Genomic DNA, 24,087 nt, shown 5'->3' on the forward strand with positions numbered 1-24,087 from the left:
AATTATCTTAACTTGCGTAATATGGTTGTAATATTTGTTGTGCTCCCTTTAATTTGTGCTGATTAATAAAACATGTAGTGTATCACAGTTTTTTTTATTTTTTATTACAGGACTGAAAATTGAATGATAATCAGTATTGATTATGAGCATTGAAAGAAAGAAAGAAAGAAAGAAAGAAAGAAAGAAAGAAAGAAAGAAAGAAAGAAAGAAAGAAAGAAAGAAAGAAAGAAAGAAAGAAAGAAAGGAAATAGGCTTAATTGTCATGAAAATGTCACGAGGCATCATTATTAATGTTTCTGGGCTGAAATGTGATCTGAGTTCCTGACAGGTTTTGTGAGATTCACTCTCATAGTGCTCACCGCTGCCACATGTGGGTGTTATAAAAGGCTCTGGGTTAAGCAGCTGTTTTTTTTTTTTATAGAGTTTGAGAGGGTGAAGAGATCAGGTTTATGACTACACACCAGGTTTTCAACACATCACAGACATTATCTGAAGTCCATAACAAGAGCAGAGGTGCAGCTCTTCACATGACACCTCTGACACAGCGGCTGAGAAATCATTACCATGACTTACTGTGACTTCACCTAAATTAAGAGTTTCCTGCAGGATGAAAAGAGTCTCGGCCTGAACTTGAACGGACCACAAGGTCAACTGTCACTGTCTGACAGCTTTATTTTCTCTGTCCTGCCGCTCGTAAATCACTGGTTTTATCATCTGCACTTTATCTGCACCTTATTTCAAAACCTGTACGTAAAATGACTTTATATCAATAATAGCCTGATGACCAGTCCGTGTTGTCACGATATGTATGTGCAGTAGCCATAATGTATTTTTTTCCCTCCTTTCAGCGTCCCAGCAGCTGACAGCACAGCACTGTGATGTATGAGGTTCATGAAACGTGTGCAATTAAAATAAGTGGAGAAGAGCAACATTGCACAACTCATGAATATCCTGTAACAACAGTCTTCCTCACAGCAAGCAGTTTTTATTAACACTGCAAAGTTATTTTTTTTATCAGTATTTGCAATTTATAAGCAGATTAATTTACTTGGGAAGCAAAACTGCATAAAATAATGAGACTAAACTATAAAAATATTAAGTGTTGTTCAGAAACCATATCCAGAACTAAGCTATTTTTTTCCCCCAATATAAAATATTAATATTTTTTAAACCATAAATCAAAATTTCAACCAAATTGTGTTTGCTTTATGCTTAAAATCTATTTGCCGGAAAAATAAAATAAAATAGAAACTGTATAGTGCATAAATAAATATATCTAGCTTTAATGATTTCTAATTTTTTATAAATAAATGTATCTAGTTTTAATGATGCCTAAATATTTTGGGAAGCAAGCCAGAAATGCTGATTTGTGTAGTGGAGCACCTATGTTTTACTCCACACAGTTAAATCATTACCCAAACTGTAATGGACCGGTCTTTAGATTTCAGTTGAGTTGTTTTATGGTTTCTGATAGCAAAAAAATCCCTCCTCCTTAAACCACACATCTCTCCTCTAAACTTTTGATCCTGAAATACTGTTCATAATCAGTATCCTGGCCCCTTCGTCTCTGTGAAGCAGCAATCGCCACTCCACAAATATTTTGCCTTACGCAGGGCCAAAAGCAGCAGGTTAAATGGGGTGTGAAAGTCTCTGGATTATTAAGAATTAACAGGGCAGAGTTAATAAATCATGTCACGTCAAAGGCTACAGGACACACATGCCAACCTCCCCTGGCCCCACGGCCCAAACTCTGCACCCCACACTTACTTTCAATCACACGCAAAGTGCACCACCTCTCTACACACACACACACACACACACACACACACTGCACAAGACCGTTTTTTTCCCAGCAACAGCCTGAAATGATAGTCATTTACAATTAAGTTTTCTCATTATTTACAGTCAAGAACTCTGAAGCGTGAGCAGAGTAAGATTTACTCAGCCAACATAATCCTCATTTTATGAGGAATTATGGACATGAAAGGAAACTGTTACATTCCTTTCCGAATTTTACTTAAAGCAGAATGAAGCAAAACTTGGCCAGCAACACAATGTTTTTCACTACTGAGTAAAAATGTGAAGATTTAGTAAAGCCTCAATGAATCACAAAATTTAAGTAAAAAGACTAAATTAAAACTTTCTTTCTTTTTCTTTTTCTTTTTCTTTTTCTTTTTCTTTTTCTTTTTCTTTTTCTTTCTCTTTCTTTCTTTTTCTTTTTCTTTCTCTTTCTTTCTTTTTTTCTTTCTCTTTCTCTCTTTTTCTTTTTCTTTCTCTTTCTTTCTTTTTTTCTTTCTCTTTCTCTCTTTTTCTTTTTCTTTCTCTTTCTTTCTTTTTCTTTCTCTTTCTTTCTTTTTCTTTCTCTTTCTCTCTTTTTCTTTTTCTTTCTCTTTCTTTCTTTCTTTTTCTTTCTCTTTCTTTCTTTTTCTTTCTCTTTCTCTGTTTTCTTTTTCTTTCTTTCTTTCTTTCTCTTTCTTTCTTTTTCTTTTTCTTTCTCTTTCTCTTTCTCTTTCTCTCTTTTTCTTTTTCTTTCTTTCTTTCTCTTTCTTTTTCTTTCTCTTTCTCTTTCTCTCTTTATCTTTCTCTTTCTCTCTTTTCCTTTTTCTTTCTCTTTCTCTCTTTTCCTTTCTTTCTTTCTTTCTTTCTTTCTTTCTTTCTTTCTTTCTTTCTTTCTTTCTTTCTTTCTTTCTTTCTTTCTTTCTTTCTTTCTCTCTTTTTAAATTTTAAATCTTTATATTGAAAAAGGAAAAGCCTGCACATTATCCCAATTTGCAAAAATATCACAATATGATAACTGATATTATTGCAGTTTTTTTTTAAACTTCTAACACTTTGACTCTTTTCTCCCCGAATACTTTACACAGAAATGCAAGAATTGCACACACAAAATGCAAAATGCCTCACATCTCTTGCAAAATGAAGCACTGCATTCAAAATATCACAAACACATCTCAAAAGCAAACATTTGCAAACACCTTTGCCATAATATTAATTCCTGTTCGATTTTTGTGTGTTACATAGAGAATTGTGTGTTGTGTTTTGCAAAAAGTGTTTTATGAAATTGAAAACTGAGTCAAAGGCCGAGAATTAATGTATGGTTTTGCAGATTTGGTGTGTGGTTCTGGTGTTTGAGTGTCAGCTTTCAGAAATTGTGTCCATTTTTATATTTAAAAATATGTAAAGTTATTTTTTTGAATAATATGCTGAGTTATTGTTTCATTTACCTCATCATATGCATTTGAACAATACACTACCGGTCACAAGTTTGGAATAATTTCAATTTTTTTTTTCATGTTTTTGAAACATTAAGTCTCCTATGCTCACCGAGGCTGCATTTATTTATAAATACTTAGCATATTAGAATGATATCCTGAAGATTCACAACACATGATTTAAGTATTGATGCTGAAAATTCAGCTTTGCCTCACAGGAATACATTACATTGTAAAATGAAAGCAGTCCTTTTACATTGTAATAATATTCCACTTTCTTTTTTTTTTTTTTTTTTTACTTAAACTAATTCAAAAACATCTTTCACAAAAAAAATAAAAATAATAATTATTCCAAACTGTTGGCTGGTACTGTATGCATTGCAAAATGCATTTGAGCGTATTTTATATTTGGCTGTTTAATCGCTTGCACATGCACACAAAAATCTTCAAAAGCCAAATTTTTGTGTGCATGTGCAAGCGATTGAACATTCAAATATCAAATACATTGTGTCCACTTGGTAATGCGCATACACTGAACATGTCCGTCTGTGCTCGTCATCAATGGATCGTACAGTACTTTCAAGGCTTTGCTAACGTACAAAATGAAATACAGCTCGGCCCTAATAATAGCAGTCTGTTTAAAGTCAGATAAGGTAAAGTGTGAACATTTTTTTCTATTTTCGCCTATATCATTAAGAAAAAACAGCCCCACGGAGCCCTTCAGAAGGACTGTGGAATGGATTTAAGAATTTCGCTTTGATCATGCTACATAATAGAGATTGATCTATGGAGACAAGAATATGTGATTTACAGCCTTATGTGAATTGTCTCTGCGTGCTGGACTTTGGACCAACATTACAAGAATGAGGTCAATAAAACAGTGGCTTTTTGTGCAGAAGATTTGCCAACTTCATGCCATCAACTAATATTCCATAACTGGAAACAGCTAATGTTTTATATGAGATACTCCCAAAAGGACGAGCTCTGAACTAACAAATCTAAACATGATAAACGAATCTACTGAACAGACTCAACTCACTGTATGCTTTTCATACAGATGCAGCAAAAAACCCAAATCATTCATCTTTCTCCTTTTAACGTGGGATAATAAAATAGTATCAGAAGTACATTTTAAACAGGTGTGTAACTTACTGCGTGTGACTACACCCTCCAACCTGATGATGTTGGGGTGGTCGAACTGTCCCATGATGCTCGCTTCACTGAGGAAGTCCCGCCTTAGCTTCTCTGTGTATCCGGCTTTGAGCGTTTTGATGGCCACACAGATCTCCTTCTTAGACGGCAGCTTCAATCGGCCGCTGCACACCTCTCCAAACTCCCCTGATGAGAGACGGTTATTTTAGAGAAAGTGAAGGCTAACATGGAAAGCACTGATTTCTGTTTTAATTCAACTGTGTCCATGTTCATTACCTCTCCTCTCTGGAGTTGTCAGATTTGAGAATTACATCTAGCTTTGTCTGTCTAAGAAACACAACATAATCGTCTGTGGGAAGGTTGGTTAAAGCATCCAGTAGGAATGAACTGGAGATTTCTGTGAATATTTTTGGTAAAATGTGCTCATAAAGTAGCACATGGGGTATGTGGGTTGGAATGAAATTTGAAATTGCATAACATTATTATGTGCCATTTTTCTTTTAAATAATTGAATAATGCAGTAATGTGATTGCAAACTGTGAAGATTGTAAATCAGAATGGAGGCAAATGCTTCTTACAGTCACTAAAAAAGAGAAAAGTCTCATTTGATCACGTTAATGTAAGTTTAAGTGTTCTGGATGATAATGATTGGTGAGCATGAGAGAGATTTGGGAAAAATATTACAAAATCTTACAAACCAGAAACCTTTGAACATTAGTGTACATTAGAAAAGAGCATAAGCTTGTCTGATAAAATGGTGGACAATAACTGTGACTTGGACAGGTAGGATGGGTCAGTAACATTTCAAGGCGGAGCTTAATGAAAGGTCAATCGCAGCATCACTGTGAATGGATCCCAGCCTTAAACTGATTTCTAGGGCATGTACGCAGGTGTAAGAGCACACTTCAAACAGCTCAGCAGGAGATCAGATCTCCACAATGGACGATGCTGACAGAGACTTGGATGGACATTTGGGTAAAGATGATGTCACCACCCAGACATCCAAGCCAGGGCTGTGACCTGTTTGCGTAACTCGACGTGCAATTACATTATTTCCCCTGCAAGTTAAGAGAGATGGGTGAAATCCAGGCTTGCTGTCTGGAAAAAGTTAGCCGGAATAATTGCAAGCTGTCTAAACAGCCGCCATGCTGGACTTGGCCAGCGTTCAGATGATGTTGACCATCTTAAATATCAACCTGGCCTAATCCTCAACAGTGATCGCTCTGATAAGCTATGCAGACAAACGAAGGTCTACCGAACCCACGCTAAAAGATAATTTTCCAAGCTATATAAAAAACAACCCCCTTTTTGCACTTTTGCATCGCTTGCCAGAGTGTAAGAAAGCCGTAAAATGCAGATTTACAAAAGAAGTGACATCCGAAGCAGGGAATGTGTTTATTTGCAGTGCGTGAGCCCTGATGCTTGTATGCCGACCTTACGGTGGTACATCAAAAGTGAACGGTTCCTTTATTTGCTGCGTTGTCTGCAGAGCCATGAATCACAAAGCATTATTTTGATATGTGCTTGGCTGTTTAAGACATCAGGGATGCGGGGAGAGAGTGAGAGCTGTGGGGGGTGAAATATAATATCCCAGCCGGAGGTGTGCTATGCTTACCCATGCTCCTCTGCTCTGGCAGCAGGCAGTCTATTAAAGGCATTGAGGCAGTGAGGATGAGCACTGGGAGGGACCCTTTCCCCATCTCAAAGCCACACACCTCCAGCTGCGGTGCTAAATGATTCTCATTTACACCACCTGCCATGTTTGTTACAAGTGTATTTTGGTCCCGGGCAGGTAACTTTGTTTCATTGCACCAGAGAGTGAGGATGATGCCGCATACCTGCCCCAACAACTTTGTCGATGGCGATACAGGACGCTTCCAGTTCCTTGGCGAATTCGTGTACGGCTTGACTCGGGTCTTCGTATGTGTGTGGGTCCACGTAAGTCTTGATGCCAGGCAGTCGCACTGAAAATCAAACAAAATAAACTAGATTGAAGGAAACACCAGTGCTTATGAGGCAATGAATTCTGTGGGTTTATTGCAAAACATGCACATGTATACTAAAGCATATAAGTGTTTTGAGAGCATGGGGAAACTGACTTGATAATGTCATTTGTGAGTGGGTGGAGCTCAAGGCTCATTTGGTGCAATTTGCACACTGTCATTCTCTGATTGGTGGATTTTTTATAGCATCATGGGTAATGTGTTTAACAGTGGAATCCCTGGTGAAAAACTTCTCAGGTTACGTATGAAACCCTGGTTCCCTGAAGGGAACGAGACGCTGCGTCGAAACGCTAGGGGAACGCCTAGGGTTTTGACGCAGCTCGAGTTCCTGGAATCAGAATTCAATGTTCTGAATGTTGAGCATTCTGTCAATGTAATGGGAGATTTTCAGAAATTCCGATAAAATTTTCTTAGGAGTTTAAAGGTCCTAAAAACAAAACAAACAAACAAACAAACAAACAAACAGTCAGCATGCCTAAAGGTGCTGTCGCATTTACCAATGAACCAATCCTGAATAACTGCTTTCCAAACACCATTTTTTTTTTTTATGTACATTTTTATAATATTGAACTACAGTGTGTAAAAAAAATAAATAAAAAAATACGGCGGGAGCGCCTCTTCCATTTTGGATCTTCAGTTTTGTTTGGTTGTTGTTAAGTTATGAATCTCTGCCCTCACAGAAGTGAATTTGTGTTGGAGTTCACCAAACTTGAACCCAATGCGAAATGTGCATAAGGAAATTTCTTTCCACCGGATGTCCATCAGGCGAAATTTGCTTTGTTCAAAATTTCACAAAACAATGCTAAATTAAGAACACACCTTAAAATCAACATGAAATGGAAGCTGTTCATCTTTTCTTCTGTATTGTGATATATTTTAGTATAACTGCCTCTTGAATTAGAAAATGTAGGGCGGGATTTGATTTGTATATTCATTAAAGGGGTCCTATTATGTTTTTTTCACTTTTTGAATTTTAGTCAGTGTGCATGTTTGGGCATAAAAAGATCTACAAAGTTACAAATCTTAAAGTCCACTCCAAAGGGAGGAGATATTTTGTTTAAAAAAATAAATCCCTTTTCAAGAGCTACAACTAACGGCTCATTTGGACTACAAAGTTGTTTTCCTGTATTTGTGATATCACAAAATTAAATCAGGCCTATGGAAATTCGAATGGTTGGCGGGCGGGGAGACCGCTTGGTTGAGCACTGCACGTTTCAAAATCTAAACCCGGTGCGGGTGTTTTTATATCACTGTATTTCTGATGGAAACCGACTGTTTTCAGAAAAGTTTGGATGTCATTTTCATTTCATCTTGAATGTAATGTCTTATAAAGCAGCGTTTGTGAGAGGAGCACTGCTTTGTGTACAGCGTTACCGGGGAAAAAAACGGTCTCTACCACTCAAACAGCACCTCCTGCTGGCAGAAAATGAATTTGCATATATATGCTGTATATATGCCATATATATGCCATATTTACAGTGCCCTCCAAAAGTATTGGAACAGTAAGGCCGATTCCTTTATTTTTGCTGTTGACTGAAAACATTTGGGTTTGACATCAAAAGATGAATATGCTTTCAGCTTTTATTTACAGGTATTTTCATCTGGATCTGATACACAACTTAGAAGATAGCACCTTTTGTTTGAACCCACCCATTGTTCATGTTACCAAAAGTATTGGAACATGTGCCTGACAGCTGTGTTTTGTAAGCATATGCTGTTTTTTTCAACAGGGAACAATTTTGTTGCTTAGTATTTTTTGGAACCTGTGATATTTTGTTCAGGATTATTTTATGAATAGAAAGCTAAAAAATAACAGCACTGATATTAAATCAGGCTGGAAAAAATTCAGTTTTGCATCACTGAAATAAATTACATAACAAAAAACAAAAAAACATTAAAAGTATTTTGAACGGCAGTGTGTGCATATATATATATATATATTATATACACACACATACACATATATATGCATGTATGTATGTATGTATGTACTGTATGTATATATACACATCTATTTATCTAAATAAAAAGACTATATTCAGTATATGATCCAAAGTAACTAGTAACTAACTACTTGAGTAGTTTTTTTATCCGATACTTTTTTACTCTTACTCAAGTAACTATTCAGACTATTACTTTTACTTTTACTTGAGTAAATATTTCTTCAAGTACTTTTACTTGAGTACAGTTTTTGGGTACTCTACCCACCTCTGTCTGTAGGTGTATACAAGTGTATACACTAATCTAAAGTGTAAACTACTCATCAGTTTATGGTTTCCAGTTGTGTGTGCATAAATATATATACACACCCAAACAACCTGTAAACGGAGGGAGTAGTTTACACTTTAGATTAGGGGATGCAGAAAGCTTTGTAAATTATTTATAATGTTTATTGAGATACTAGTACAATGTTGACATTTCAATGATTTATAAGTGATTAATAATATATTAACTAGTAACCTAACTTAACTATAAAGCATTAAGGATCTGTTTGATCATTTCATGATGCTATTTTTTAAAGATAACTTATGACAGATTTGTAAATCGTTAGCATATTACTTAATTATTTGTGAATGTACAGTATAGTCATGTTTTGTAAATTATTAGTTCATCATCTAATGTAATGATTTATAACTTAATCTACAAAACATAGATAATAATATTAACATATCACTTATTAATCATCTATGAACGCATAGTCATGTTTTGTAAATGATTACTTCATCTTTAGCTAATTACTTGTAAATGACTTATAAATGAATTAACAAAACATACACAAATTGTTAGCATATCACTTATTAATCGCTTATGAATGTTTTGTAAATGATTAGTTCATAAATGACTTATAACTGAATGTTATTATAAAGTGTTACTGAATGGGTAAGGACTATTAATACAGCACTATCTTGCAAAAAAAACCTCTTGCACTGTAAAAATACTGATGCTTATGAGCAGCATTTGGTGTGCTTGGGAGGTCCAGTGGAACAATATATATATATATTCCATTGCAGTGGTTGTTGATTTGAATTTTAATGATAGGAAGCTAAGGGTGTCAAGAAATGCAATTTACTGGGTTTGAAGATGGATAGGTCTATTATGGATGACCTAATCAGTTAGCTAAGCTATAGTCCTACAGGGCACCTCATGCAGGTTAATCTAAGAGAAATTGTGTGGGGCTCCATTAAATTTCCTTCCCGATACCTCTGCCAGTGTGAAAAATGGCAGCATATGGACAATTGGCTTGCTGTAACTCGGGAGCAAAGGGATATTATAAAAACCTCTGGCGTTTCTGGGTTCTTGTGGGCTGTCTGACATTTAAAAATAAATACTAGAGTAAAACTTTGTTTTGATTTTTACTATTTGTAAGGAATGGGTATTAAACACCTGGAAAGAACCTGAACAAGACTGAATAATTATTTAAGTATACATATACTCACAGTGGCCGTTGCCAAAGGGCAGCCTCTTCTCATCTGGATGTTTGGACTTGCTATATCTACAAAACCTGTCAATTAAAGTGATGAAAAGCGTTAATTATTCTTAACGGCTTTAATTGGAACATTTTTCTTCTCTAAACGATGCACAAAGCGACTAAAACCTGAACAGACAAAAGTCAGAGCCAGGAACAACTCAAATGTTTTGCTTTTATATGAGGCTTGACAGTATTCTGGGGTCTTATAATAAGCTATAGATTCATGCACTCTTTCAGTGGTGCCGTCTGCCAAAATCAGCCCCTCTGCATGACACGACAATCGACTCTCACAGTGCCCGTTATATTCGGCAGGGAAAATAAAACAGCTTCTGCCAAGTGACTCGTCTACGACTATATATAGGCAGCAGACATGGAGGGGCATACATTTTCATACTTCATATCTGAAGGGTGGGAGATCAAGGGTTCTGGGGAGAGACTTGAGACAGCAAAGTGACAGCTTCAAGATGGGCACATTTAAACCTCTGTGTGACTGCGCTTTGACTGACAGACAGACCTGCTAATCACAATGTAGAGCAATACAGTGAGAAGGATGATGGCCACGGCGGAGGAGACAGCGATCAGCACTACCTGACTGTTCTCACTGGAGATGGAAAAGGCTGTGGAGAGAGACAGAGAAAGAGAGAGAGAAAGAGACATTTTAAATACACATTGTAATTTTCTTTTTAATAATATTATTGAACTTAAACCCAACCTCAGTTCATAACTTAATACTTCACACAAATTCAAATAGAAACATTAAAAGACACTCAATATCCCCTTGTGAAAAAGAAGTGTGCTTAATTGTACTGTGTTTTTAAAATAAATATGTTTGCAGATAATATAATATTAATGAAATAAAAGGTCACTTAAGTGTACTTAAAGAGAGTACACCTTCATAAATATACGCTTAACACATACAGTGTCATTTCTTCAGTGTTGACATATGAATAGATATAGTAAAATATTTACAAAAATGTGAGCGGTGTACTCACTTCTGTGAGATATTGTGTATATATATATATATATATATATATATATATATCATACTTTAAAATACAGTAGTCAACATTTGAAGTGGATTAAAAAAGTTAATCAAAGTTGTCCTAAGACAAGAACACACTTTGGTTTTAGGTTTAAGGACAACTTTGATGAACGGTTTTGATCCACTTCAAATGTTGACTAGTGTAGTATGCTTGTGACGTGTTAACTAACATACAAAAGCATATGTAAATTGCTTATAACTTTAACTATAGTGTGTTATTTGATCTTGCAAATAACACACTATAGTTAAATTTAATTAAATTTAATCTATTGTAAATGTATTAAATAGGAAATTCAGTGTTACAAATGTGTAATAACACATATTTTAATATGACATGAAAGTTTCAACAGAAATTACAGTATATTTTACTTTACCATAAATGCTTGTCAGTACATTCAGTTGAACTATATTCAAAACAACAAAAGTAATGATAAAATTACATATAAAGATGTACAAAAAGCACTCTAAAGTTCAGCTAATTCAGTTTTTCTTTTTAATAAGGGTCCTGATGATCCTTTTAGTCGTTATTTCACCCACTAAGAGTTTGACAGGGTCACAAAGACTGATATTTATAGTGAATTTAAATGTAAATTATAAATAATTGTACGCATATTTTCTATCACAACAATATGTCAACTCAAAAACAGTATTTGCAATTTTTAGATAATTTCCCACATTATAAGTATTTACCATTTGTAGTTAAAATGCCATAAAAATAAAAATTGTTGCTGCTTTTAAATACACGTGTGATGTGAAAAGTTCATTTTATTACTCCATCGACATCGTCTGTTTTTCTTCAGTAGATGAAGTTGACAGTAAGTTTGAAACAATCTTGTATTCTCAATCCATTCTTAATCAAATCTGAATGCTAGATTTTAAATATTTATCATAAATATGTGACATGACAGCACAGGGTTTTTTCTATCAGATGGTGTTGACACATATTGAGTGATGGCAAAGAAAAACACATTTTGTGAGGAAATGGAAGCAGCGTGAGGCTGTACGCATGCACAACTGTAAATTAATACCGCAGAATAATTCCTAGAAACATTTACTGCATTTTTTAGATTTTCACCCCACTACTCAATAATCAAGCCTTTAGATTAATTAATAAATCAATGTTGAGAAATAAATCTTTAACAATCATTTAGATGACCATTATTTCCCACATATTAATATTTTACACAATTTATACACTATCCTACATATATTCATAAAATATATGTTTTGTTATGGAATATCTGGTGGCTGAGAAACATAATTCCATTTTCTGCATAAATTATGTGCCTTGGTGTACATTTCACACCAGCTATATATGTAGAGGCGCCTATAGATTGCTGATTTTGCTCAGAAACCTGTGGAGAGCCACTCACAGTATCTTTTCATTATATGAGTGTGCATTGATTTCCTATAAATGTTTCATTAGATAAAAAGGCCTTCAGCAATGCAGCGACACAATATAGGGTTTACAAAATGCTCAGTCTAAGTGCTTAATCGTGCTGCAGACAACAGCTGCCAGCATGGGACAAAAGATGCAGCACGTATCGTTTTAACCAAGTGGTTTATACTGTGTGAATGACTTGTATGACAGTGTATTGGATCAGAAAGCAAGGGAATTGCGAGCCTTTGTCTGTATTGTTCATTGGGCTACACAGCTGTGAATGGATTGAATCCAGCGTTGTGACTGCAAGGGAATGTGACTGTAAATAGAGAACAGAATGAAAGGAAGTATGTAAATGCTTACAGTCTGGACTGGTCTCAAACTCAAACTTGCGACTGCTACCGCCGTATCCAGCCGCGGTGCGCGCTCTGATCTGTAGCAGGTAGGTTGTGTCTGGTTTTAGTCCGTTCAGTGTAACGTTTGTGCCCTTTGACCTCAGGATGGTGTAGCTGGTCTCTTGTTCCTGCTGTAGAGAAAAACAACAGATATGTTAGTTTTACAAAACCAGTTTAGCTGAACATCTTTTGCCTCCAATATCAATGCCGGATAAATGAGTCAGGTTGGTGGTGAGTCATATACATATTTTATAATTTTCTGGTTATTATGATCCAAGATTTCATAGAAATATAGAAGAACAAGGATAGTGTCACGGAGCACGCAGCAGGGAGGAACGAGGAACACGCAGACGAGGATGTAAACTCAAACAATAGACTTTAATATCGACATCAGGACAGGGCCGGACAAAGCAAGGCAGACACAGACACAGACAGACACAGACACAGACACAGACACAGACACAGACACAGACACAGACACAGACACAGACACAGACACAGACACAGACACAGACACTGGGGAGTAACAAGTAGACCAGACCAAATTGCATTGAAACAACAGGACTATAAATACCAGGGATAATTAACGAACACGGCTGGACAAGAATAAACTAATTACATTTAACGAGGACAGGAAACAACCCAAATATGGGTACGGAAACACAGGGAGCACGTGGAAACAAGACACACACAACAGAGGTCTGACAGATATAAGATATAAGTATACTACTAATAATTTAAGTATACTACTGTTCAAATGTTTTAATGTTTTGAAAACAAGTCTCAAAGACACTGTATTTATTTGTTCAAAAATGCAGTAGAAACAGTAATAGGGTGAAATATTTTACAACATAAAATATTTTAATATTTTCCTATTTTTATTAAAATATTTAATATTTTAATATTTAAAAAAAAAATATTTCAAATGGTCCTTCAGAAATAATTCATATATGCTGATTTGCTGCTCAAGAAACATTTCTTATTAGAATCAATATTGACAATGGTTGCTATATATTATTTTGTTTTTTCAGGATTGTTTGATGAATACAAATGTTAAGAGAACAGCATTGATTTGAAATATAAATATTTTGTGACATTACAGATGTCTTTTTTCTTTCTGTATAAAAGTATTAAACTATTAAAACTGACCCCAAAATTTTGAATGCCGAACAGGAGATATAAAAATGTGCCAAAAATATGAGATTTGATTTCATGCAAATGGATTAGATTTTGTATTTATTTATGAAAAGTGGGTATTTCATTTTGATTGAAATCTAAGAATCTTAGGTTTCAATCAAAATTCCTCCCTGCTCCAACAGATGCATGTTTACCACCTACATAGAAAACATCTTCCCAGGACTGTTACTAATATGGTCTGAATTGCTTTAAAGGGACTTCAGAGCGACCTAAGGCCACTTACGCAGAGCCTTGTCTTAAAGAGGACTAGTGAGCATTTGAAGTAAATCATATCTCATTAGAGAAACACAGAGACATCCGTCTGTCTGCCATGTGGCCGTTGGAGCGGACGTCCCACCGGACGTGAAAATGCATGCTCGTCAGGAGCATCTAAGGCGGCTTGGGACAGTGCCAGCTCATCTTAATACACTGCCACCTTCTCCTCAACTTTTTATGGCTTTCCTAAATATTTCTGTGGTACGTTGATCCTCTCTACAAGCAAAAAAACCTAACTGATTTATGGGGCGTCTTTGCTTTCAAACCATTGTTTCCAGATGTTTCTCCGACTGGAAAAAGAGGCAGGAGTGGAATGAGAGAGAGCCGAGGTTTCTGTTGTTTATTGTAGGAGTCCAGAAACGGGGGAAAACATCCCACAAACAGAGGGATCACTCATTTGCCGGTATTATCCAGCACATTCATCCATGTAACTTATCAGTCTTCGACCATGGCTAGTGTTATGGCAAACCTTCAAAAGTTAATTTGAATTTTGCTCCATCGTTGACCTCTAAGAATAGCTCACTTGTCCACACTGTAGATATTGAATTTCCCCACACTGAAGTAATTAATGGCAAATGAGATTTGAGCATCTTTTCGAGGGTCGGCAAACACGTAACAGATTAAAGTTCTATTGAGTTTCATGTCTAGACTACACATGCTAATAGGATTTTTGATGCGCACTGGTATGGAACATAATTGTCAAACGCCACTAGATGAGAGAGGCAGTGTACAGTTACATATGCTGGATTTCTTTGAATATCCTTTGCTTATCCACTAATCAGAAACAAATAAAACAGCAATGTTAGCACAGCCACATACTGATGCGACTGCAAGTACACAAGAAACAAGGCTTTCAAAATGCTAAAACACTGGTTTTGTTTTTCAGATTTTTACAAAAGCTTGAAAAATAGCCACACAGATCTTTGTAAAAACAGATTCAACTTCAAAAGTTTGGAAATACATTTTGAAAAAACGAGGAAAAAAAATAAAATTAGAAAAAAATAACACTTTTATTCAACAAGGAGACATTAAATCGATAAAAGGTGACAGTAAAGTCTTTTATATTATTATAAAAGATTTATATTTAAAATAAATACTGTTCTTTGGAACTATTCATCGCAGAATGTATTATGGTTTTCACAAAAATATTAAACAGCACAACTATGACAACTTTTTTTTTTTTTTTTTTTTTTTTCACAAAACCAGCATATTATAATGATTTTTATGACAATGATGACTGGAGTAATGAAGCTGAAATTCAGCTTTGCCATCATAGGAATAAATGACATTTGAAAATATACTAACATAGAAAACAGTTACTTTAAATTGTAGTAATATTTTACAATATTACAGTTTTTTAATGCAGCCTTAGTGAGCATAAGAGATTTCCTTAAAACAATGTTTACTTACTGATCCCAAGCCTTAGAAATGTAGAGTATGTGTTTTGTGTGTTTCTTGTTTAAAGAAATTGTTATGAATGTTAATAGAATGTTGGTATATTAGGAATTATAGAATTCTAATTAGATAATATAGAAAAAATGGAATAAATATAAAATATAGAATTTCATTTTACAAAGCAATTTATTTTTATTGTAACAATAAACCAAATCAGTTGGAAGTGTACCCAAATGTTGAATATATGACCTCACATGGATATGACACTTGCTAAATTCTGTGGAAAATGTGGAATATACAAGCAAAAAATAAAAGCAACAAACATGCACAAGCAATATGCATCTTTACAGCTTAAATACACATTTCACCACATAAGTAATAATATTTGACATTGACCAGACTTATACAATCAAAACCAGACCGCTGGTTTAGACCGAACATGTTACTTACAGCATTCAAAATAAATGAAAAGCTATATTTTATCAGCATTGCATGGTTTTTATTCACATCTCCTTTCACAAAGAGCCAGTACGTGCTGCGATGACGGCAAAACATGGCTTTCCGTTAGATCATAGATGGCCTTTTAGGCCTTACATCTGTTAATGCGGCTGAGCTTTGGAAGTTTTGTAAAAATGTCCAGGCTGTATTACAGAAACGTCTTAAAACTCTGAATCCGATCTATAAAGTAACCAAAGCCACTGAGTAAATGGAACTTTAAAAAAAATCTTAAGTCAAGAATTAAGATCGAAAGTTTCTGTAATATAGCCCCAGAAGCCTAAATTGGAAGCAATATTTTGGAAACTGGGTGTTTCGGCTCCTCTCACAGCACTTTTCAAATGACAAACTGATCCAAAACAGCTTTTTCCGGGGTGCACAAAGAGCCTGTAAGTGTCACCAGTGAGCATCTGTTTGTAAAAAGTGATTTCATCTGTAGATCTGTATATCTAGCAGTTTTATAAATGCGGTAGGACTTCGACTGACAAAACCCATCATGGAAAGAAACGAACACATGACTTCAGTGGAAACCCAGTGACTAATGCAAACATCACATTTGATCTGGATCCGATGACAATCATTTCTACCCCTCTCCCGAACGCAGCACAGAAACCATTTCAAACCTCCAGACTTTGAATGCTAAGCCACAAATGGAGCGCATCAGATTTTATGGTTTGAGGAGGCCTCAAATATATAAATTCGCTCTGCCACAGAAGACGACACCAATACCTCGCGTCATATTGTATGCGTCTCTGTTCGAGTCATAAATCTTTTCACAGGTTGTCACCGTTCACTGCTCACGACATCATGTGATCAGCTGGAAATCATATACAGGTGTGTCGAAAAAACTATATCCTTACCATATGTCCTAGGTCCGCATCAGCCACCTCCCAGCTCTGGGGTTTGACAAGGCGTGCAATTGTTACTTTTCGACAAGTGCGCTATTGGTGGAATTTAATATGCTTGTCATGTTCTACTTTGACAGTCTAAATATTGCAATCTGGGCTTACAGCCTTCCTCTCCGCTAAAGAAGAAATTCTGTAAATACAAAATGGCTTTTCCAAAGCATTCCTTCCATCCAAGCTGGAGGAGAAATAAACATTCTCAAATACGCTCCGAGATCAATACGATAAACGGACAAAATCATCACAAATGTGCACCGTTTCCAGAACATTAAAAAGCTCTATCCGTCAATAACGCCAATTTTAGAATGTTGCCAAAAAGACGAGCGTGATCAGGATGCTGTAACGTCAGGGAAACATGAACCGGGGCACTCAAGTATTTAGAGATGCATGAATTGTAAGGCCCTTTCCTCTTTCGTAACATTGTTAATTTGATATATACACACAAAGAGCAGAGCATTCCCCCCTGGCGTATAATCAAAAAGAGATTTACTTTAAATGAAGCAGCATGGATCTCTTGGACCTCCGGATTGGATGACGCTTTCTCACAGGAGCCGCATCACTCGGGTTACTGTGCATCTCGATGCCCTTTTGGGAATCCATTAAGCGCAGTTTGTTTGATTTTGTGCTATACAACATTATGCAGTGTAAACATCACGGTGTTTTTTAACTCGGCCTGTTGATGCCACATTTTCTTTGAAAAGTCACTTAGCGGATCTGGCTGTCTTTTATGAGGTTTATATGTTCAAGTCTGCGACTTCAAGTCTACTGCGTTCAAGTCTTGTGTGTCAGTGAATCCGGTAAGAAGATTTGGGGCCCCCTTTCCTTCTCAGTGTGTGTATGTGTGTGTGTTTTGTGAGGGCGAAGGTGGCTTGTTATCCTCTGCCAACCTAGATCAAGGGGCACCAAGGGTCTTACTGAGGGTGTCCCTGGCTTTTCCACATGGCAGCACCGCTTGTGTAGGATTTGGGCGACTCCAGCTATGCCTGATGAAGCAGTGCCTCACAAGGTTGTGTAATTAACAGGAATCAATGGAGAGACGGACTAGATTTCATTGTGAACGGGGAACACTGTGCCACCCAGGGTCAAATGAGACATGGAGGATTTCAGGAGCCCCCGAGTGTACCTGTGCCAGACGGTGAAAATAGCCCACGATGAGCTGCCTTTTGCTTGCAAATAAGGCGATTACGGTCAAGCGAAAGCATTTCCACTGGCAGATATTTGGGCCTCACTGATCTCACAGAAAGACGCATCACAAAGGTCCTCTGTAGGAAGCGCAGAGTCCAATGAATCTCTTTTTTTCACCAGCAGATGGAAAAGCGCTATCAGCATATTTGGACTGAATGTAAATGTTGAACACATTCTGAGTGTAACTCGGCTCAAGAGAGTTGAGCCGCTATCCTCAAAAGGTCAACTCATGAGGTTTGCCCGTTCAAGAACAATTCAGATGAAACATTTAGGCTTAACTTTTTATAGTGATTCTATGGTTAACTTAGTAGCTCATTCTGCAGAAGCTTAAGTTATATAACAGCTATTTTTGTGTTCAGTGCTAATCTTCATTCAGTAAATATGAGGCACAATCAATGGTGGTATTAAACCATGTTTGGAAATAAATCTCCAAGAGAAATGTCAAAGTTATTTAACAGATAATGCTTACTGTAAGATAACCCATTACAGCTGGATGATATATTAAATATTCGCAATATAGTACCGTTTAAAAATTAAAACGATTTTCAAAATACTTTTATTCAGTAAGGATGCATGAAATTGATCAAAATGACACCAAAGACTTTTACATTGTTCTGAACTTTCTATTTACCAAATAAAATTAACAAAAAAAAAAATCCTTCATTATTGATAATAAGATATCAGCATATTAGATCATTATGATTCCTGAAGAAATGATGCTGAAAATTCAGCTTTGCATCACAGTAATAAATTACATATTCGAATATATTCAAATAGAAAACAGATACTTTAAATTGTAATAATACATCTATCTATCTATCTATCTATCTTTCTGTCTGTCTGTCTGTCTGTCTGTCTGTCTGTCTATCTATTATCTATCTATCTTTTTAAGCTGTATCACTCAGCCTAGTATTTAGAGAGTGAAAAGTACAGGAAAAAATAAGCTGCTGGTCTAAACATTGGCATGAGCTTTCAATTTTGAACTTAAGACCTTTTTGTTATGATGAAGATGAACCATGTCTCAGAGACAACCGAATCCTGTCTACAATTTCAATATGCGCGTCTCTGTGTGGTCATACAGTCAAGCCATTTTCCCACTAAAGCTACGGAATGTTTTTGCTGTGGGAAGAATTCTGGACGGTTGCCATTGGAGACTGTTCTAGGGCTTTCTTTCACACCCTCAGATCCCCTGCCAGTTTGGGAGAGGAGACTCACACAATGTCAGGACCCAGTTAAGTTCCAAACCCAGAGTCGTGCTTGCTTCAGAGTGAGGGAGACGTTATACACTTCACCTAGAGCAGAAGACATCACAGGATCTGACAGCATGAAAGAGCCCTCTGAAAACAGACCCTAAAAGAGCAGTGCTGATGTGGCACAACAATACTGACCCTCAATCAAGACCCAATCCCTATACGGCTCATTAATCATACGACATCTGTAGGAAAGCAGCCGAGGGGCTGACTGGACTGGGTCGTGACTAGAGAGGAGAGATTGTGAGGGGTATTTTTTTTTAGATGGGCGAGCATGGGCTTGTAGCCCGCAACCTTTAATGGGCAGGTGGTGTTTAGATCAGTGCCTCCAGTATTACAAGACCAAAGCCGAGATCATCTGGCACTTTCACAGATTGTTAAGAAGGCTTAAAGTGAACTGACCTGGTCAGTGAGTACAAAGCAATGTTTCCTCTAAACTGTCGTGCACTTCCTACACAGATGGACAGAAATCTGTGCAGAAGGCAGACTCAGAAATTATAGAGAGCTCTCTAAACAAAACTAGATGATTAGACACAATATTGAAACTGGTCCATCTGATTCTGAATTTGGAACTGGATCTATGAGAAATCGTGTGCATAAATATGCAGTGCTGATTAATCAGAAGTGCATAATTTATTTTCTTTATTTACTTTGCTTTCTGCTTGTGTATTTTTTTTCTTCAATACAAGTTCTACATATATAGTAATGTAGTTCAATTTGTCTGTTGTCTAAACGATCAAGTTTGAGGGCTGCACTATTCAAGTACACACAAAAAAAAAAAATAAAATTCTAGGGAGTGAGAACACATTATTGGATTAAGTTGAACAAGAACATTTTTAAAGAAAATTTCAACTTTTATACTTCAAAATGTTATGTATAATTTATGTTCAGTTCCAAGCCCTCTTTGTAATTGTGAAAGTTAATAGGAAATTCAGAGCGAAAATTGTTTAATTTAATTTAATTTTTAATGCCAAGATACCTTAAAACCTTCATGAGCATTTTTAAATGGGGTTTGGATGGGGGTGTAAGATTTACCGATTCTTTAAGAAATAGAATCATAGATTTGGACTCATTTATTTTATAGCCTGAAAAAGACCCACATGTTTTAATTAGGCTCAATAAACATGGTATAGATGTACTTAAATTGGATAGGAATAATACAATGTCATCTGCATATGAAGCTAATTTATTTTCAAGATCATCAATTGTAATCCCTGATATATCTTTATTTCTTCATACTGCACTAGCCAAAGATTCAATAGCTAATGTAAAAAGGAGCGGTGACAGGGGGCATCCCTGGCGCGTGCCTCGTGGAAGCTGAAATGATTTAGAGATTATATTATTAGTCAATATTTCTGCTATGGGATTTGAATATAAAATTGATCCATTTTCTAAAACAAGGACCGAAACCAAAGCGGAAAAGGTTATCAAAAAGATAACCCCACTCCACCCTATCAAAAGCCTTTTCGGCATCTAGGGAGAGTAAAGCAGTATCAGGGGCTTCTTTTTTAAAGTGTATGACATTTAACACGGTGCGTATATTATGAAAAGCTTGTCTACCTTTTACAAAGCTGTTTTGATCAGGATCAATCAATGATGGTAAATATTTATGAAGTCTACAAGCTAAAACTTTAGCAATAATCTTAGTGTCGGAATTTAAAAGACTAATGGGTCTGTAAGAACCACATTTTGTAGGATCTTTTCCCGGCTTAAGAATTAAAGTTATAAGGGCAGAACGCATGGAGAAAGGGAGTTCTTCATTATTAAATGATTCATTTAACATATCAATCATTGGGGTTATCAATTTGTTGTGAAAAATCTTATAGATGTCTATGGGTAGACCATCAGGCCCTGGCGCTTTCTCACTACTCATACAATTAATGGCTGCAGTCAAGTCTGCTTCTTCAATTGGTTGATCCAGTGCTTTAGAGTCTTCCTCAGATAGTGAGGGTAACTGAATCTCTTCCAAAAATGCTTTATAGAGATGGGTGTTCACTGGGGGTGATGATTTATAAAAATATTCATAATAGTTTTTAAAAGCCTTATTAATTTCAGTTGGGATCAGTCTAGTTATATTACCCACAGTTTTATTAGTAGAAATGTCATTCAATTAATCAATTAATCATTCATTCAATTCTGGCCATCATTTAAATGTGCAAGTATACGTAGTATAGTAGGGTGAGAAGGAGGAGAAAAAAAAAAAACAAGAAAAAACACTAACCAACATCAGAACCATTATAACACAAAATAACTCCCAAGCACAGGCACTAACACTGAAAAAGTGCATGGCGAACATCCCTTCAATGACTAGAACCCTAGTTAAGTACTCTAACGGTCCTTTAAAAGGAATGCTATGAGGTTACTGAATTACGAGACAAAATAAAAACTGTATCCAAAACATAAAAATCCTTTCAAAACAAGCATATGCTGTCATATATCTGAAATGTTATGCCCGTTTATCCATGGGAAAATAAATTTACATTAAAGCCTAACAGATCCATTTTAACATTCTTTATCTAAATGAGAGCCAGCCCTTCGTGGCCTATGAAATCCAAAATTACCAACCTTACTGGCTTACATGATAGTTGTAAGTTTAAAGAGTACTTTGAAAACCTAAAAGCCGAATAACTTTAGCGTCCCCAGACTACTTCGTGATGTGGAGCTCTGCTTCCCCAGCATCCTTTTACAAGCCCGCGATGAATTTGTTGGCCTCTTCGGGGGAGTTGAAGAAATGATGGCGGTCTCCGTTGATGACCAGAAGTTTGGTGGGGAAAATCATCCCGTACTTAATCATCCTTCTCCGGAGTTCTTGTTTCACGTCATCAAATCGCCTTCGTTGTTTCAACACCTCAGGCGATAGATCCAAAAAAACATAATGTGATGGTTCTGGAACATCACTGTACCTCATTCCCGAGCAGCTCTCAGCACTCTGACTTTGTCGGCATAGTTAAGAAATTTCAGTATGATTGTCTTTGGCCTTGACGATGTGTTCACAGCTTGAATGCCACTAGGTAACCTGTGTGCCCATTCAATGATCACCGGCGCCGGGAAAGAGTCCACACCCAGAACCTGAGGGAGCCAGTTTTCCAAAAACGAAACAGAATTATTTCCCTCAACTCCGTTTGGGAGACCTAGAATGCGAATATTAGAGCGTTGGCTTCTACATTCGGCCAAGTCAACAGCAGAGGCAAGGTCCGATGCGTTTTTTTCAAGATTGGAAACCCTTGCTTGAAGGCCGCTAATGTCGTCTTCGGCCTGGCCGATTCGGTTCTCAGCTTCGGTAAGTCTTTCAGCAAAGGAAGAAAACTTCTTTCACTGCTGCCAGAACCTCCTTATATTGAGACAAAAATTCACTCTTCAGACTGTTTATAGCCGAGAGAATTGCGCTGTTATCGGGTTGAGTTGCAGCTTCGGAATTAGCAAAGGCGCCAACTTGTGCAGTATCTGCTTCAGTCTTGGATCCTAGGTCATCCACAGCCAAATCTGTATTATCTTTTTTATCTCTTTTCCTTTGCGGTCGCGAAGACATGCTTAATGTTTTGCAGAGCAAATATCAAACAAGAAAATGAAGATTTTGGTTATCGGGGCTTGGCAATTATGATGAATTAACAGAGAGCGTTGAAAAGCGTGGCTGTTCAGCAACTTGACATAACAGGAAGTCCGGGGAATTAAAAAGCAATTAAAAATTTGCCACTATCCCTCGGTTTCACAGACAAGGCTTAAACCTAGTACCCAGACTAAAATGTAAGTCTAAACTGTTTCAGTTGAAATAAATTTGCACTGATTGATCTTAAAACATGTCAGTGCTTTTGTTTTGTCGCAGGGTACACATGTAATGTTTTTTTCTAAGGCACGTTTATAAAAATTACTTAAATGCCCTAATTGAACTATGGCCTAATCCTGGTTTAGGCTAAGACCTGTCTGTGAAAGCAGGCCTATATACAGGTCCTTCTCAAAAAATTAGCATATTGTGATAAAGTTCATTATTTTCTGTAACGTACTGATAAACATTAGACTTTCATATATTTTAGATTCATTACAACACAACTGAAGTAGTTCAAGCCTTTTATTGTTTTAATATTGATGATTTTGGCATACAGCTCATGAAAACCCAAAATTCCTATCTCAAAAAATTAGCATATTTCATCCGACCAATAAAAGAAAAGTGTTTTTAATACAAAAAAAGTCAACCTTCAAATAATTATGTTCAGTTATGCACTCAATACTTGGTCGGGAATCCTTTTGCAGAAATGACTGCTTCAATGCGGCGTGGCATGGAGGCAATCAGCCTGTGGCACTGCTGAGGTGTTATGGAGGCCCAGGATGCTTCGATAGCGGCCTTAAGCTCATCCAGAGTGTTGGGTCTCGCGTCTCTCAACTTTCTCTTCACGATATCCCACAGATTCTCTATGGGGTTCAGGTCAGGAGAGTTGGCAGGCCAATTGAGCACAGTAATACCATGGTCAGTAAACCATTTACCAGTGGTTTTGGCACTGTGAGCAGGTGCCAGGTCGTGCTGAAAAATGAAATCTTCATCTCCATAAAGCTTTTCAGCAGATGGAAGCATGAAGTGCTCCAAAATCTCCTGATAGCTAGCTGCATTGACCCTGCCCTTGATAAAACACAGTGGACCAACACCAGCATCACTGACTGTGGGTACTTGACACTGGACTTCAGGCATTTTGGCATTTCCCTCTCCCCAGTCTTCCTCCAGACTCTGGCACCTTGATTTCCGAATGACATGCAAAATT

General features: G+C 36.6%; 1 protein-coding gene across 1 annotated transcript in view; it reads right to left on the bottom strand.

The window, feature by feature from the left end:
- LOC306877180 (ephrin type-A receptor 3-like) overlaps positions 1-24,087 on the bottom strand; it is a 127,364-nt gene that overhangs the window by 26,586 nt on the left and 76,691 nt on the right. Inside the window, exons 7-11 of the mRNA XM_079428757.1 lie at positions 12,623-12,785; positions 10,351-10,453; positions 9,805-9,869; positions 6,203-6,328; positions 4,365-4,550 (exon numbers count right to left, since the gene is read on the bottom strand). Of these exons, the coding sequence (XP_079284883.1) occupies positions 4,365-4,550; positions 6,203-6,328; positions 9,805-9,869; positions 10,351-10,453; positions 12,623-12,785 (643 nt within the window). The remainder of the gene's footprint in view (positions 1-4,364; positions 4,551-6,202; positions 6,329-9,804; positions 9,870-10,350; positions 10,454-12,622; positions 12,786-24,087) is intronic.

Source organism: Barbus barbus (genome assembly GCF_936440315.1).
Source record: "Barbus barbus genome assembly, chromosome: 11".
Classification (NCBI taxonomy): Eukaryota; Metazoa; Chordata; class Actinopteri; order Cypriniformes; family Cyprinidae; genus Barbus; species Barbus barbus.